This window comes from Hyperoodon ampullatus (assembly GCF_949752795.1).
Source record: "Hyperoodon ampullatus genome assembly, chromosome: 2".
Lineage (NCBI taxonomy): Eukaryota > Metazoa > Chordata > Mammalia > Artiodactyla > Ziphiidae > Hyperoodon > Hyperoodon ampullatus.
In genome coordinates this window covers 2,036,829-2,053,444 of record NC_136915.1, presented here as the reverse complement: position 1 = coordinate 2,053,444, position 16,616 = coordinate 2,036,829, and the positions used below count along the sequence as shown (strand labels likewise).

Genomic DNA, 16,616 nt, shown 5'->3' with positions numbered 1-16,616 from the left:
CTCAGCCTCAAGGGGCTTCATGGGGATGGCCCGGCTCATGATGCTTCAGGTGGACAGATGGGGCAAGCCCAAGGACTAACACAGGGTGACCATGAATGGGGGCCCAGCACAGGTGACCACACAGAGGGGGACCAGTCCCGCCCACAGCACGTTGGGAATTTCTCAGGGACTGGTATGGCCTTCACTGGGGCTCACAAATGTGCAAACCCAGGTGTTAAAGAAATACTTTAATGTCTCAAAGTCACAATTCCAGTGCTGGCACTGCAGGGTCACCTGCTGGCAGCTGGCCCTCCTCTGGGAACATGGGGCAGCCCTGGGTACTCCAGGCTGGGGCAGGAAGGGTGCAGGAGGGAGAGCCCTCCAGGTCATCCCCGCTCTTCTCAGGGCCGTCCGCCTCGATCACAAGCCCATGGCATAACTGCCCTGTGGGTGCATAGGGAGCGGGGCGGGGCAGCCAGGAACTGGGGGAGGGCGTAGCCAGCAGGCAGGCCTTGCTGGGCTCCTCCCAGGGACGCAGCCTGGGGTCAGGGCTGGCGTGGCTCCTGAGCTTGCCAGGAGGATGCTCCCCCTGAGGGCGTATGGCCTTCCTCCTTGGAAGTGTCCGGAGCCTGCGCTGCAGCCCATGGGGCCTTGGGAGGCCAGGGACCTTTCAGGCCCTGGGGGCAAGCCCAATGCGCTCCCTGGGGATGGACTCCACTTGTTGGAGTGTGGATCAAAGCTGCACGGCCGCAGCCTGGCCTGGCGAGGTGCCAGCAGATCCGGCTACACGTCCGTCTCCACCCGCAGCCGCTCCATCCTGCGCATGTTGTCCTCCACGGCCACGCGGCTGGTGATGCTCCGGGCTAAGTCCTCAGGGAACCAGCCCGTCTCTCCATCCCGCAGCCTCTCGCCATAGAACCATCCTGGACCCAGACACGGGGCAGGTGAGAGCAGGGTCCTGGGCACCAGGCAGGGGCCCCTGTGTCGGCTCCCCCTCGGAGCTGCTGTTCCAGAAGACACCAGGGCCAGGCATCCCTTGGAGCAGACCCCCCTCCCCGTCTTGCCCATGGTCACGTGGGCACCTGGTCTTCCATCAGGTGCTCAGCCCCAACACTGGACTCGGGCTGAGCTCACTCCAACCAGCTTGGTCCGTCCTGTGCAGGTTGCAGGGGCCACCCTCCCGCTTAGGATACAGAGTGACCAAGAACCCACTTTTGATCCTGAAACTCGGGGACACTGGAGACGTCCTTGAGGGAGGGTACTGAAAGGGGCCCTGGAATCAGGCCCACTATGAGTACATGCAGTGTCTACTTCCGGAGCGGGGGCACTCAGGGCAGCTGCCCTTGCCAGTGTGCTCTGGACCCTTGCTGGGGCCCCCAGACTCTCACTCAGCACCAGCCTGCCCGGCCCCTCCCACCTGCCCCACGTGCATCCCCCAGGCCCATCCCCCCAGGCCCATTCCCCTGTGCTCACCGTCCTCTTGCTCCAGGATCAGGACCACATCTGCCTGCTGCAGTGTGATCTCGTCTGCCTGCTTGGCCAAGTAGGCCTTGGTGATCTCCACCTGGAGCAGGTCTGGCAGGGAGGGCAGGCATCAGGAGCAGAACTATTCCAGGGAGGCAGTGGGCCGGGAGCCTTGCAGCCCCGAGAAGGCAGGGCTCCAGTCCCAACACACCCACTGTGGCTTGGTCTCGTTGGGGCCCAGGGGCCCCCAGGTGTCCCAGCACACGGTCACGTGGCAGCTTCCCTCTGGCTAAAGCTGGGACCCCTCCAGAGGCTGCAGGACCTGCTGCTCCCACTTTCAGGGCCCAAACGCCCAGCACCAGCAGAGGGTGCACCCAGCTCCTAAGGGGCCAGGCAGGGCCCGAGCGGGGTGACAGCTCTACGGGCCAGCCCACTCCAGCTCCTTGGCCTCAGTTTCCCCAGCTACTGAGCAGCAGGGAGGATGAGGCCCTGAGACAGCGCTGGGCCTGTGTGTGCAGATGGACACACACGTACCTGGGGCTGGGGCCCCTCACCTGGCAGGTCACCCTGGGGGCAGGCTGTGGGGTGGACAGAGGGCTGGACAGCACCTCTCCCCTCCAGGCCCAACCCCCACCCCAGGGCTGGGAAGGGGTTGTGAGCCCTGCTGCGCTTGGGGCAGGCACTTACCTCCTTTGTTAGTGGGGCCCAGCCGCTGCCTCTCCCAGTGCGTGAGTGCTGTGATCCACCGCGCGCAGTCACTCCTGGGGGCAGAGTGCACGTGAGCGAGGCCCGAGGCCGATCCTACCAGCTGACGACCTTTGCTTCACACTCCCTACCCAGTGTGGCACAGTGGGAGGGTCGGGGTGTCCCTGAGCCCCCCACAGCCTTCGAGGTGGGAAGGCAGTGGGATGAAGGATTACGCTGCCCGGGCACACTTTGGTGAGCAGCTGGGAGCTGGAGGTGTAAGTGGGCGGCCCCTCTGGTCTCCCTGACCCACTGTGCTGGGGGCCGAGGCGCAGGAAGTCACGGGCTCGGGAAGGAGCGGCAGGCAGGCCTCCCCCAGGCAGGCTGACCCTGAGTCACATCTGGCCAGGGACATGGAGTCAGGCAGCGGCTGCACCCACAGGACGCAGGCTGCCCTGTTTCCCAGCGCTGGACCCCAAGCGCCCTGTCCCGTCAGTTTGCTGTTAGAAACACTCAGCCTCAGCTTCCCACCTGGAAAGGGGGCTGTGCTGGAGGAAGCGTGGAGACCCAGCCAGCCCCTTTCTGTGTGCTGGTCCCCCCACCGTCTGCCCGCACTGCCCTGCATGGCCTCCACCCTCTGCTCCAGCCCCAGTGTCCTCCTGGCAGGGGCCTCCTGCCTCAGGGTCTTTGCACTGCTGTGCCTCTGCCGCAGGCCCCTCCCCAGGGCCCCCACCCAGTGCTCCCTCCCCTGCCCTGTTTCTCCTTAGTTCTCTACCCTTGGACACACAGGACAGTTCAGCCGCGCATTTTGCAGCTGGCGTGTCCCCCTCCCAGGAGTGTGAACTGCTTGAGGACTAGGCCGTCCCTGGCACAGTGCAGTGCCCAGAACCCTGGATCAGGCATCCCGTCCCCACGGAGCTCTCAGGACCGCCCCCGTGGAGCCCTCCCATCTTACGCGGAGTCGGAGGATAGCAGGATCTTTCCCTGGCGGCCCTCGCTGTTGTGCAGCAGGGTCAGCTGGAAGGCATGTGGCACGAAGGAGCTGCGGTTGCCGCCCCCCGGCAGAGATGCCTCCGAGGGCTCCATCTTCTGGACCTGGATGTGGTCCAGCTGGGCGTAGTCCTGGACCAGGAAGCTGTCCTCACTGCAGGGAGACAGGTGGTTGGCCAGATGCTGCAGAGGTCTGTGGGCAGCCTGAGGGCCTGCCAGCCGGAAGGATGCTCCCGAGATCTGGCCCCAGCCCACCTCCCCGGCTCCAAGGCCACGGCTGCTGCCTGCTCCCCATCGCAAGGCCATGCAGCCTGGCGACCACGGGCGGGGCCCACCTCTTCTTCTTGGTGACCACAAGGACGTCGTTGAACAGGAACAGGTAGCATGTCGGCCGGCTGGAGAGTTTTCGGAAAAGCCCGGTTTCTTCCACCACGAAGAGCTCCCCGCGCTTCAGCAGCCAGCGGGAAGCAGAGATCAGTGGGAGGGACTGGGGGCAGAGCGGGGACAGGGATGAGTCCCGGGGGGGTGGCAGGGATGTGCAGCCATGGGGACTGAGCCCTGCCTCTGGGAACGGGGTGACCAGGCCTCCCTGGGCTGCACTGAGGAAGGGAGTGTGACTGTCCAGGCCTCAGACAAAGGGCTGTTCAGGCCGCGGACAGGAGCTCAGGGGGCGGCTGCTCTGTGCCTGGCCCGGGCCCAGACCCTGCGCAGCAACCCAGGACAGGCCTGTCCTGCTTCCAGCCAGGCCCAGGGGCCCACAGGGCACCTACCGAGGGCTCCCCTCAAACCAGGGGGCGAAGGCTGCTCTGGGGAAGCCTCCTGGCCCACCTCACACCAAGCAGGGGGCTCGGATCGGCTGCTTCTACGCAGGCTGTGAGGAACCCCTGATCTGCGGGGCCACCTCTGGCATCCAGGGGCCTTTGCTGCAAACGGAGCTCCCTCCCCTTCCGCGGCCTAGAGAACAGGCCCGGCTAAGGCAGACACCCCGGCCCCCGCCACGTGGGTCCCATGTCGCCATGGCCGGTGCTCAGACAGCCTTCCGCCAGCAAGGCTGGCGCTCCGGCGTGTCAAGCCGGAAGGGGAGGGGCAGGCAGGGCAGGCTTGGTGGGGACGAAGCCAGGAGGCCCTGCCCACCAGCCTCTGCTCCCCTGACACGCCCCACCGGACACGCCACCCCTCCTGGGGCTCTGAGCTCCCGCACCCCGACCTGGGCCAGCTGCTCTCCTGCCCTCATGCCCTCCAGTTTCGAGACATGGGGGTAGAGGGGTGAGAGGCCCGCTCAGGGGTCAGCCAGGCCCAGGGTTGGGTCTTTGCTCTGGTCGGGGGCGTATTTCACCCCAAACGTGACATCTGCTGCCCAGCCGAGGAGAGGCTCAAGACCCCGGCCAAGGGTGTGGGCTCAGTGGGTCCGTGGCCGTCATCACCCAAATGCCTGCTCTGTGAAGTCACCCTGATTCACCCCAAGGAACCTGCTGCTCTCTCTGCTCGGCCCTCCGGCCCCGCCCACGGCACTGGTTCCCATCGGCTCCAGCCTGCCGGGCCGCCTCTGGGGGCTAGAGGTCAGCAGCTCAGCCTGATTGATGATAAGCTGAGGCTGGGCCCACAGAGCTGCCCCAGGGACCCTCCGAGTCTCCAGACCACCCGCACGCCCACAGGGCTCTGCTACAGCCAGGCCAGTGTGGGGAGGGGAGAGCCAGGGCAGTGGGGCAGGGCAGAGGCTGCCTCCAGGCCCTGATTCCAGAGAGCAGCTCCCACTTTGCAGGACGGCCCGAGTTGCTGCTGGGGCAGCCCCTGGACAGCACAAGGATGGGCTAGTCTGTGGGATGGTGGGGGAGCCGTGTGGGCAGAGGTCTGAGCTCTGCCTGCTTGGGAGGAGCTGGAGGCTGCCTAGACCCCCGCCCCCAGGACCGACAGACCCATCCTGGCCCCAGCGGGAAGGCTGAGCTGGCCCTGAGGTCATCCAGCCCCTGCTCCCAGCACAGCTGTCGAGGAGCCTGGGCCCAGGCTGAGTCCTGCCACTGAGCCTGCTGCTGGCTCCCCGTCACCGGCCCCGGGGTCTGCCCTCTGCCGCTGCAGCTCTGGGGATGGGGGCAGAGGCCAGAGAGAGACCCACCGCAGGCAAGGGGGCGGTGGAGCTGAGACCTGAGGCCAAGGGGCACGCCCTCAGGTGGGAAGAGGCCTGGAGAGGTCCAGGCGGAAGCCCAGCCCCGGGCTTCACCGGTGGGGCGGGGGGCACCCCCAGAGGCCTCTCTCCAGCCTGCACGCCGGGGGGCGGTGACCCCTGGCCGCATACAGAGCCGGGGCTGGGGACAGGTCAGGGGCCGGTGGGGCCCGCCTACCTTGACCTTACTGAAGTCCAGCTGTGTGTGCAGCGTGTACATCTGCTCCATGCGTTCCATCTTGTGGGCCCCCTCGTTGCACTGCTTCACCAGCTGCAGGACGCGCATGCGCGAGCAGGTGCTGAGGGCCGGCCCACAGCCTGGCGCCAGACCCCAGCCCCGCCCCGTCCAGCCCAGCCTGGCCACCCGTGGCAGCGGCCCTCACGGCTGTCCTGGTCCCTGCCCCGCCCCGGGCTCACCGACTGTGTGAGCGGCCCTCTCTCTGAGCCTCAGTTTCCCCACCACAGCATGAGGAGCTCGGGAGGGACCGTCTGGAAACCCTCTCTGCCCCGCCCTCAGGGCCTCTGCCGACGGGTGGCCGTGGGGACAGAGCTCAGGGCTGGGCTGGGGCTGGGCGCCGCCTCCCCTCCCCTGGACCCCTCACCTTGCTGATGGCCTTGAGCGCACGGCTGGCGGCCTTGTATCTCTCGGGGTGGCCCTGAGTCTTGAGGCAGAGTGTCTGCAGGAAGAGACCAGACGTGAGAAGCCACAGGTAGCCTTTTGCACCCCAGCTCAGGGGCCTGCCTGGGGCAGGGGCTCCCCTACCAACGCCAGACCCCGGGGGGGGGGCACCCAGTCCTTGGCTCTGGTGCTCCAGCCTGGGAGCCCCTTGAAGCCTCTGTTTCTCCACTTCACAGAGGGCCCCGGAGGGTCTGATATCCTGTCTGCCTGGGATGCTGACCTGCTGAGCACAGGCCACAGGCTGTCTCTCAGAGCTCAGCTGGGCTCTGCCATGTGTGGGCTCTTGTGTGCATGTGTGTGTATGTGTACCTTTCACCCCACAATGCCCTCTGCCCCATGAGCTGGCAGCTCAGAGCACAAGGCACTCCAGGAAGCCCCTCGGAGCCCCTCTGTCCACAAATCGGGGACGGTGATGGTGCCTGGGTCACCCCAGGCCCACACCCAGGACAACTGGCCGAGGGTAGGGGGAAGCAACAACCCTGACTGATGCTCGGCAGGGGTCTGGGCAATACCGGATCAGACTCAGGACATGAACAAACCCCGTAACCATCAAGTCAGTGAACAAAATCCACCAAGTGCTGGAGCAGCTCCCAGCAGAGAGAGTTCTATGGGCAGCGCTGCTGCTGACAGCGGCCATGGTCATTGTGGCGATTAGAGCCGTCTTGTAATTGTCCTCATAACCATACAGAACAGATGGAGGTGGGGGGAGAAGGTCAGGAGGGAGTAATGCTCTGCCTGCAGATGGACCCCGGGCCACTTCCCACTCACGTCCGTTAAGAGGGGCAGCCGGGTCACCCTCTGCATGGGCAGGATCAGGAAGGAGATCATGGGCAGACCCCCGCATGCCGGCCGCTGCTCGATCTCCCTCAGGGCCTCTCGGAAGGCGGCGCTGCTGCTCCTGCAACAGAGAAGGGGGTTCTCAGCTGCGGCGGGAGGCGTGGCCCGTCCATCAAGAGAAATCGGGCGGAAGCTGCAGAAGCCAGGCTGCGAGCAGCAACGTGCCCCGCGACGAGGGGCCGGATCCTCCTGAGGCCACCCCCGCCGGCCCCGTCCCTGGCCCTGGGGCCGGCTCACGTCAGCCGCTGTAGGGCGCGCTGCTGGTAGACCTCGTTGGAGCAGTAGGAGACGTAGGGGTGGAAGTGCCGCTCGGCGTGCTCTTCCAGGATGTCACTGATGTCCTCCACACACACCTGCGCCTTGTGCCGCCGCTCCAGGTCCTCGAAAAACCTGTGGGAGCGAGGGTGAGGCCCAGGGGCTGCTGGGCTGTCCATGGCCCTGCACGTGTGAGCACACACGCGCACACACGCACACAGCAAGGCTTCCAGATGCACCCACGCCAGGTGCTGGGTGGGTCAGCTGCTAGGGCCCTCCCGGGAAGACCCCAGGACAGATCAGCTCCTTAAACCTGAAATAACTGGGCACATACCCATGGCCAAATCCAAGGCCACTTCCTGCTAAAGTCTCACAGGTTCTAGCCAGCATCATGGGGAGCAGACAGGTAGGACAAAACATTTGCCACTTTGACTGGATTCCCTGGGACTTGGGTCAGAATTGCCAGCAGCCACCTGGAGCCCCGGCCGCCTCTGCCCAGCGGAAGGCAGGGGCAGGGGTTCTGCTCCTTGCAGGTGATTGGGGTCTGACACCTGATCGTCTCCCATGCCTCACCCCAGTCTGCAAGGGAGCAGGTATGGGACCCACCCCCTCAGGTTAGGGAGGGGACGCTGAGGCTCAGGGCGACGCCAGAGGGTGTTATGGGGTCGCCTAGGGCGCAGGGCAGTGAGGGGCTGGACCCACACAGGTGCTACCTGGACCTCGCCCTCCATGGGAGTAAACACACACATACACACACACCCAGAGGCCCTGGCAGGCCTTCAGCTACACACCCGGCCCCTCCTCCACCTCCTGGCCCTGCAACCAGAGCCCTGGGCCAGGCACCAAACACCTCGGCGCGGAACACGACCCGGGGCTGCAACTCAAGGCCGCCTCCAGCCTGCTCCGTCCCGTGGGCACCTCACGCCTCGTCACTGGCCCTCTGCGCTTGCACGTCCCCAGGGCCGGCTCTTGGTGGCCGCAGGCCCCCGTGAGGTTCTCGCGCTCCCTGCCCCCCAGGGCTGCTCCAGACCGTCCATCCGCACTCGCAGACCAGGGTCACCCAGAGCCCCAGCCTTCCCACCCTCGAGAGCCTGCGCTGTTGGGTGCCGGGCCAGCGGGCTGGTCCCAGGCCTGACCTCCGGCTGGCGCTCAGGACGTCCGTGATATTGGAGAAGAGGTGGTGGTGCTCTGTCTGGGTCATGGTCGCCCGCAGCTCCCGGGACTGCAGGAACTCGGCCACCAGGATGCCGAGGCTGTGCTGGTACGAGAACTCGGACGTGAGGATCTCGAAGATGGCCTGGGGCGAGAGCAGAGCGGATGTTGGGGCAGCCGTGCCCGCCAGGCCCTGCCCGGAGCTGCCCTGCCACACACAGGGCCTGGCCCAGGGTGCATGGGTGACAAGTGCTCAGGCCACGGGGATATGATCGGGGGGCAGGGGGCAGGTCGGGACTCGGGCCCCCCGGACAGGACGCTGGCTGGGGCTGACAGCACGGCTGTGGGGATGTGAGCCCAAGTCCTGGGCTTGCACTCTGGCTCGGCCACTGAGGAGCTGTGGCGCCAGCAAGGAACCCCACCCTCGCCCGGAAAGTGGGTAACGGTAGCCCCCCCAGCCCCCACCCCGACCAGGGCATCAGCCATCGCTGGGTACCGGGAGGCAGCTAATGGGTGAGTGGGCGACGTCGCCATGGCTGTGGTCCCCGCGCCCCCCACCGCGTGTCAGAAGCAGGGCCACGCCCCCAGCCCCCCCTCACCTCCTGCCTCTTGTGCTCCTCGGCGGGCAGCTTGTCCAGGATGCCCGACTCCACCACCTGAGGACGGCACGGGCTCGAGTCACGGGAAGCTCATCCTGCCACCGGACCAGAGACGGAGCCAGAGACGCCGGGCTGGCCGGGCAGAGCCGCTCCTCGTGGGACACCTGGGACCGCCGAGCTGGCCTGTCCCTGCTCGGTCCCCTCACTCAGGTCTCTCTTCTCCATGGACACCTCCCCCCTCAGAGGGGCCCTGGGGCGGCCAAGGAAGGGCATGGGCGCCCGGAGGGAAAGGCCGCTCCAGGGGTGGGAAGGGGGCTCTGTCCCACAGAGCTGCCGGGGGCTGGGAGGCGGTGGAGAGACTCAGAACCACCCGGGGAAGCTGAGGGGCGTGCTGAGCGCAGGGCCACGACTCGGGCACACCTGGGCCAGGTGAGTGAGCACCCTGCCCGGAGGTAGGGGTGACACTGTTCCAGCATGGCGCACTGCCCCGCTCTCCACCCCTCAGGCCCCCGGCTGCCCCGGCTGGAGCGTGGCTCACTCGGCCACAGTATGCCTGCCGAGTGCCCACAGAGCCTGCCGGGGGCGACCCTCTGCAGGACCAGGGCCACCCGATTCGTGCTCCCCACCCCACCGGGCTGGGCGGAGGCTGCCAGCAGCGCCTGAGCTGGGAAGGTAAATCCTACGCCTCATCGGACCCCGAGGCTTGGCCGAGACACCTGAGCTCAGGTGACGGGAGCAGAACCTCCGGCGGCGTTTCTAGGATAAACTGTCCTGGATCCCACCCCCAACCCGGGAGGTCGCGCACACGCACCTCCGGGCACGCAGCTGGCACCTGGCAGGTGGGAACACACGTGCACTTCCAGAACTTTTCGTCGGCCTGCCCTAACCCCCGCCCCGTCTTGGGCCCTCCCTGGCCGGCGGCCCCATGGCATGCAGTGCCCTGGAGCTCTGTGGGCGGTCACGGTGTCCCACGGGATGCAAATGAGGAGGCCTCTTGTACTGCAGACAGAAGGAGCAGCCAGATGCCCCTCCCTGCTGCCCACCGCACCCACAGCCCGCACTGCAGCCCCGTCCCTCGGCTCCCAGGGGACGGGGTCAGGAGTCTGTCTGCCCCACGGCCAGCTGCGCCTTCCTGGGGTAGCGAGGGCTGCCTCCCTGGGTACCTGCTTGGAGCACCGGCGCCTGTGTCCCAGCCACACTCTCCACCGAGAACCCACAGCCCTGCGGGGCAGGGACCAGCCCCGTTTTCAGACGTGGAAGGTGAGGCGGCGCCTGGCAGTGGCACGCAGCTCTGGCCAGGCCTCTCCCCTCCCCTCTGGCCTCCTCACTTGGACCCTCCTGGCACTTTCTGGGCACAGCGCCCTGGGAGGAGGTCCCCTGTGCCCCCAGCTCCCTACAGGTCAGCCTGAGCAGGGAGCTCAGGGCGGGTGAGGGGCTCGCCCGCGGGACGACCGTCACACACACACAGATGGCACATGCCCCTAACCCCTCTCCCCACCACCAGCGACCACCCCCACGGGGCCCCGCAGGGCAGGGCAGCTCTGAGACACCAGGAAGACCCCCCTGCCGGCTGGGCGCAGACGGGGCGTTTCCAGGAGGCCCCTCCCCTCACCGGGAGGACCACCCACGGGCTCGGGAGAAGGGCCTCTCCCCGCCATCCTGGCCGCACCTCTGGGAGCTGGCTCCAGGTGACCTGGGGGGGCCGGTAGCTCTTGACCACGATGCAGGCATCCACCTTTTGGGTTCCGTCAGGGCTGGAGGACTCATCGAGCAAGTCATCGTCGGACTCGTGGCTGGTGTTCAGGCCTCGCTCCCGGATCTCCTGGTAGAACCGGGGATCTGGGGAGACGGGGTGTGCGTCACCTGCAGGCCTGGGGGCTCTGAGCGGCCCTGGCCCCCCGGGAACCCGCACGCTGAGTCCTCCCGAGGAGGCCCTGAGAGCGTCAGGTAGTACAGGGACCCCCAGAGCAGGCTCCCCTCGGGCCGGCTGGCTGCCACGGCTGAGCTGGCCGAGCCCAGGGCAGGGGTGGCATCCCCGTGCAGAAAGTGGCACCTTCAGACCAGGGCTGAGCCCACACATCAGAGAGTGGCACGGGCCCAACTGCACGGCCGTGGGGAGGGGCACCGGGCCGCGGCCGTCCCCAGGTCGGCCGAGGGCGCTGGAGGCCGCCTCCTGAGAGCCCCCCAACCCGAGGTGAGGTTTCCCGCCCTCCGGCTCTGCAGTGGCCACGCGCTCAGCAGCCCCGCTGGGAGGCTGCGTGGCTTGGGACGGCTCTGAGGCAGCCCCTCCTTGCTGCTCTTTCCCGCCCTGGCTCCGAGACCTGGGGCATCACTGCTGCTGTCCTGGGGCACGAGGCCCGATCCTGAGGCCTCCCCGCGCCTGGACCTGTGGCTGTCCACAAGGTTGGGGCTGGCAGGGAAGGAGCCCTTTCTGGCTGGGGCCCCTTACACCCACTGGCTGCTCCATCCAGGCTGGGCGGGCACCTACCCTCCAACCCCCATGGGGTCCTGCCGGCATCCCACCCCTCGGCAGGCTGAAGGCACTGCTCCGGGCCCTGCCACGGCCCAGATGTCACCCACGGCCCCTGAGCCTTTAACACTGGGTCCCTGTAGCCTATGTGTCTGCACCCCAGGCCCAGGGCCCTCTGCCTGGCCTTGGTCCCACCAGCAGGGCCTGGTGCACACAGTGTGTTTGACAAACATCTGCTGAGAGAGAGTGTGGAGGCTCCATCTGCCCGCGGCCCCTGGACAGCACAGAGTCCAAGGGAACTTTCTAGGCCCATCAGAGCTGCAGGGTCAGACGGGCCACCAGGCCCTCCAGTCCCCGGGGGGAACCCATCCAGCACGTAGTTCTCCATCTCCCCCAGGAGGCCCAAGTGAGACCAGCCTCCCCAGGGCCCAACCCGGCCTCAGTGCCGCCCGACGGCGCCCCTTGGCCACACTCACCGTCCTTGAAGGAGCCCTTGTGTGCGCGTTTCCGCCCCAGCGTCTTCTGTGCAGAGAGACCCAGAGACACGGGCAGTCAGCAGGGAGGAAGGGCAGCGGGCAGCAGTCCCCGCACCTGGGCTCCGAGACCAGACCCTCCACATGTGACGCCACGCCCAACACGAGGGGCCTCTGCTGGGCATGCAGAAGGTGCTTAATAAACGTCGGCTCCACGAGGAGGCGGGGCCACCAGGCAGAGGCCAGGGCAGGTAGGACGGAGTGGAATGGGGCTCAGAGCAGGCAGGGCAGGTGACCAAGGGCTAGGCAGGCCCAGGAGGGCTGCCGAGAGGGGATGCTCAGGAAGGTGGGCCCGGAGGGAAGCCGAGGCAGCACAGGTGTGGCTGGGAGATGGCCTAGAAGGGACACTGGGCTGGGAACCGGGGCCGCACGAGGGCCCCATGAGTCCGGGACCTGGGGTGGCAGGAAGAGCAGAGCCTGGCAGGTTGGCGTCCAGCCCCAGCACAGGCCCGGGGTCCCAGCAGCTGCTGGTGGGGCTGCAGGGGTGAACTGGGGGTGGCAGGGCTCTCAGGGCCCCATACCCTGGTCCTTCCAGTTGCCACTAAGAGCCCACTTCCTTGGCTGGGACACCATTTCCCCTGACCCACGGGTGCACGGGTTCCAGGAAAGCGGGAGCTGGTTTCTCAAAACAAGCTGGAGCCTGGAACTCCCCGTGCTGGTCTGGAATATGCGGTGCTCCCAGGCGCACCCGGCTGCTCCCTGCACCCTCTCAGGGCGCTGGAGGCCGCCTCCTGAGAGCCCCTCAACCCTGCTGCTCTCTGCACCCCCCAGCGTCCCCACCCCTTCCACCTCCAGGCCCGGGCACCTGCTGTCTCCGCAGCCCGTCCTCCACCTGGCTCCCATCCTGTGTCCACGCCTCTACTTTAACCCTCTCTTTTCCGGGACCCCTGCCCCACCCCAGCCCTGAGCTCCTGGGGATCCCCACCTCTGTGCGCTCTCAGCACCCTGAGCACCCCCAGCCCAGCCCACGGGGCCCCACCACCCTGAGAGCTCTCCTGGGGCCTGCTCACTGGGTGCATGAGGCCTCAGGAAACGTTGGCCGGCTGCATGTATCAAGCATGAATGAACAATGGACCCTGCAGGCCTGGCCCTGGGTGGGCGTGGAGGTGCCGCGGTCCAGGCTCTCCGGCGTGCACGGCAGGGGCTGTGCCCTGCCCCGCAGGCCAGGGGTGTCTCTAGCCCAAGGACAGTGGTCCTCCCTGCCCTGCCCCTCTGCACGCTGGGTCACCAGCATTCTGACAGGTGGTCTGGGCTTCTCCCCAGATCAGGGCCAGGGCTCACGGTCTGGGCAGAAGCCTGTGGTGGAGGAGGCCACCGGGACGGCAGCTGTGGGCACAGAGCGCCCTGAGCCGGCGGTCAGGCAGAGCAGGGAAGGAGAGCGTGCTGGGGAGCATCCGGCTTCTGAGCTGCCACAAGCCCTCCTGAGTCCCCGATGGGGGCCCCTCGGGCAGACAGACCCCAGGCCAGTCCATGCTGCAGAGCCATGACTGAAATCTGTCCTTCAGATGGGCTGGCTCCCCCTCCGTGCTCAGAGGGACTTGGAAGAAGGGCTGGTTCCTCCCCGGGCTCTGCGCCCCGCTGTGGCTGAGAGCTGGGGTCCTGGGTAAAACCTTCGATCTTCCTGAGCCTCAGCTGCCTCATCTATAAAATGGGGACATTCACACTCTGCTCACAGCCTGGCTGTAGAGCTTAACTGGAATAAACCCTCCCAGGAGCCTGCACAAGGTGAGCGGCTGCATGATGATGTGAAGGTGTGTTCGGGCCCCTTCCCTGCCCACAAGCTCCTGAGGCCCCTTGAGGCACGGCCCCCACCCCGTTGCCCAGGCAGACGAGCCCCCTACCTTATTTTTGGCCGCGGACCAAGCAGGAGGCTGGCTGGGCTCCTCGGCCAGAGCCTGGATCTTGGGGCTGAGCTGGACGGGGCCGCCCTCGCCGCCGGGGGTCCCCAGCCCCTTCATGGCCGCCCGGTAGGATTGGTTCCTCAGATTTCGTCTCAGCATCCCCCCAGGACCCGTGTCCACATCCATGTCGTCCAGAGAGAAGCTGGGGGCCGAGAGGAGCTGGGGGTCCCGCCGGGCAGCCTCTTTGCTGAGCATGGCTGCCCCAAAGCTCTGATGGCGGGCCGGGGTCTTAGCCTTGCTGGACACAGCCAGGCTCCGGGGGATCAGCTGCTGAGTGCCCATCTTGAGGGCTGCTGGGCTTTGCGTGCTCAGGACGATGGTCCTCAGCTCCTGGGACTCAGGGGACGGCGACGGGGGCACCGGGGTGTCAGGCTGGAAGGCGGCATTGCTCCTGCTTTGCAGGGAGCCCCGGACCATCGGGAGCCCGGATGCTGGGTTTCCCTTGGTGTCGAGCTGCAGCTCTGAGTGGAAGCGGTATTCCAGGAGCTTCTCCTCCAAGGAGCTGTCCGAGTGCTGCTGGGACATGCTGAGTGGCCACGGGGACCTGGGGGAAAGGACAGAGGTGAGGGCAGCCCTGCTGCAGCCGGAGCCCAAGGTACGGCTGCCAGGATGCGGTGCTCAAGGCTGGCTTCGCAGCCAGGAGCTGAGCTGCTACGCCCTGTGCCTCACTTTAAAAATCTGTAAAATGGGTACAATAATAAACACCCAGCTTCCTGAGGATGCTGGGATAGGTGGGGAGCTCATACAGGAAGCGCTTGAACAGGGACCTGGCCACCGAGGGGCTGTGTCACCGGTGCCGAATAGAAGGTTATCTGTGAGCCTCACGAGGAGCGGCTGAAGGTTTAGAACTTCATATGATCAAACCGTAACATGGAGAGAACTCACTCCTTTAATTCTTTCCCATTTACTTTTTTTTTTTTACAACTTTATTGGAGTATAATTGCTTCACAATGGCCCATTTACTTTTAATAAGAACAAGGATAGCCACCACTTATACGCTTCTTATAAATGCAGAACGTCTGAACGTTAAAATTACAAGGGCCGGGTAAGGGTGGTAGACTTTTTCAGATGGAGAACTAAGATTCTAAGTCACCCACCCAGGTGGCCCCGCTGGGAGGGAACCTCAGCTCAGAGCTTCACCGCGGCCTCCCGTGCCACTTCCCCTGCGGACCTGGGGAGGACCGCTGACCCAGGAGTTTATCCAGCAGCGCTGTGGCGGGGGAGGGCACGCCCTGCTCTCTCCCACCTGGGTGCACGCAGCCGGAGGGGGCCAGGCCTGGGATGGTCGGCGCCACCAGGGACCCACTGTCTGTCGTCCCTGGACCCACCCGACGGGTTCCAACCCGAGCACACCTCACACACACAGCCTTAGGTCCAGGTGCTTCCCCCTGGAGGTTCTGAGCTTCAGCCCAGGAATCCCTCTGACAGGAGGCCGGGAAGGTCTGGCCATATGGGGTGGCCTAAATCGCGGCACAGTGGAAGCGACTCAGGGGCCCCCAGAGGCCTGGCTCTCCGCCCGCTCTGCTGCCCCAGCTTCCAGATTCTCGGCTAAAACCATCCCAGGAAGGTGTGTGCAGCCCCGCCTCCCGGGCAGCAGGGAGGGGCTGCCGCTGGAGCCCTGGCCACGCCCACAGCGGGAGGATGGCCCACGCATTCCTGGGGACATTCTGAGTCCCCAGGCCGAGGATGGCAGCAGCCACCCCAGGCCTCCCTGGGCGCTGGCAGCCGTGGGTGGGTCCGCACCTTCCTGGGTCACCCTCCCTGTGTTAACTTGGCTGCACTGTACCCAGGCCTGGTAGAGAAATGGGTTTCTTACAGGTTTCCATCTATGCAGGCCAAGCAAATGCACCTCAGTGGGCATGCAGGAGACGTCTAGCTCCTGAGTCCTTTTTTCTAGCCACCGTGTATTTCCCATGGGGGTGGTTTACATTGTATAACACGCAGGCGGCACTTAGAAGCACCACACGGAGACTGTGGTGCCTGTGACCCCTGCCCGCCCCATCCCCTCATTCTTCCTCCTTCCTCTCCCTCCTCCCCGTCTCAGGCCCCAGGCTTGAGTCGCCTCCTGTGAGCCCAGGCCCCAGACCCAGCCAGTGGCACACGTCCTCTCCCAGGAGAGGGCAAAGGCTCTTCCGGAGCCGGAAGGTGACGGACGGAGCCTGTCAGGCCAGCCCTTGCTGGGTGTGATCTCAGTTCCAAACAAGGCAGCCGCACCCACAGGCCTGGGGCGCCACCAGCCCGGGACCCAGGCCTGAAGGAGAGGGGCACTGTGCCAGGGGCGTGGGCCACTGCCCTGCTTTGGCACGAGCTCCAGGACCCGGGCCCGGCTGGAGCCGACTCCTGGGGTTGCAGCTGTCGCAGGACGCCTGTCTTCGTCCTCCCACTGCTTAGCTGATCACAGAGCTACCTGGGCATAGGTTCAAAGGTCAAACAGCACCGAGAGGCTTATCATCCAAGATAGGCGTCCCCTCGTCCGCGCCACTCTGTCCCCCACAAACCACCACTCCTGGCTTTTCAGCTTTCCCGCTTTCCCCCAATTTCTAAACAAGCCCCACTTGCTATTTTGAGATCTCCTAGCCTTGAGCACCACTCACCCTCTCCTGGCTGTGTGAACGAGGCTCCGCCCCCGGCTCGGCCATGCCCGTGGGTGTTTGTGTTAGCCTGGCCCGCCTGGCCGCCCTCTCCTTAATAATTCTCTCTTGTTTACTGGCTGGCTTTCTTCCTGTTAATTTTCCCCCGTGCATTCCAGCGTCCCTGCCCTGGGCATCTGGATCGTGGCTCCATAGGGTCCAAGCATCAGTCCTCTCTCCCCAGGCCCTCCCTTCCCAGCTCTCAGGGCAGGAGCTCGGCCCCCTGACCCGCACCCGCATCCTGGTCCTCCCCTTTCCTTCCTCCCTCCCCACTGAGCTTGG

At 66.0% G+C, this 16,616-nt stretch overlaps 1 protein-coding gene across 1 annotated transcript; it reads right to left on the bottom strand.

Annotated features, from left to right (window-relative positions):
- Nucleotides 1-762: 762 nt before the first annotated feature.
- ARHGEF16 (Rho guanine nucleotide exchange factor 16) lies at nt 763-14,229 on the bottom strand (the record flags this gene model as incomplete). Its single annotated transcript, XM_079727633.1, has 14 exons — nt 763-902; nt 1,453-1,554; nt 2,131-2,204; nt 3,083-3,271; nt 3,453-3,604; nt 5,457-5,549; nt 5,881-5,955; nt 6,726-6,855; nt 7,032-7,184; nt 8,186-8,346; nt 8,801-8,857; nt 10,470-10,639; nt 11,747-11,792; nt 13,645-14,229. 14 exons carry the CDS (start codon nt 14,227-14,229, stop codon nt 763-765), a joined length of 2,127 nt encoding a protein of 708 aa, XP_079583759.1.
- Between the last annotated feature and the right edge of the window lie 2,387 nt (nt 14,230-16,616).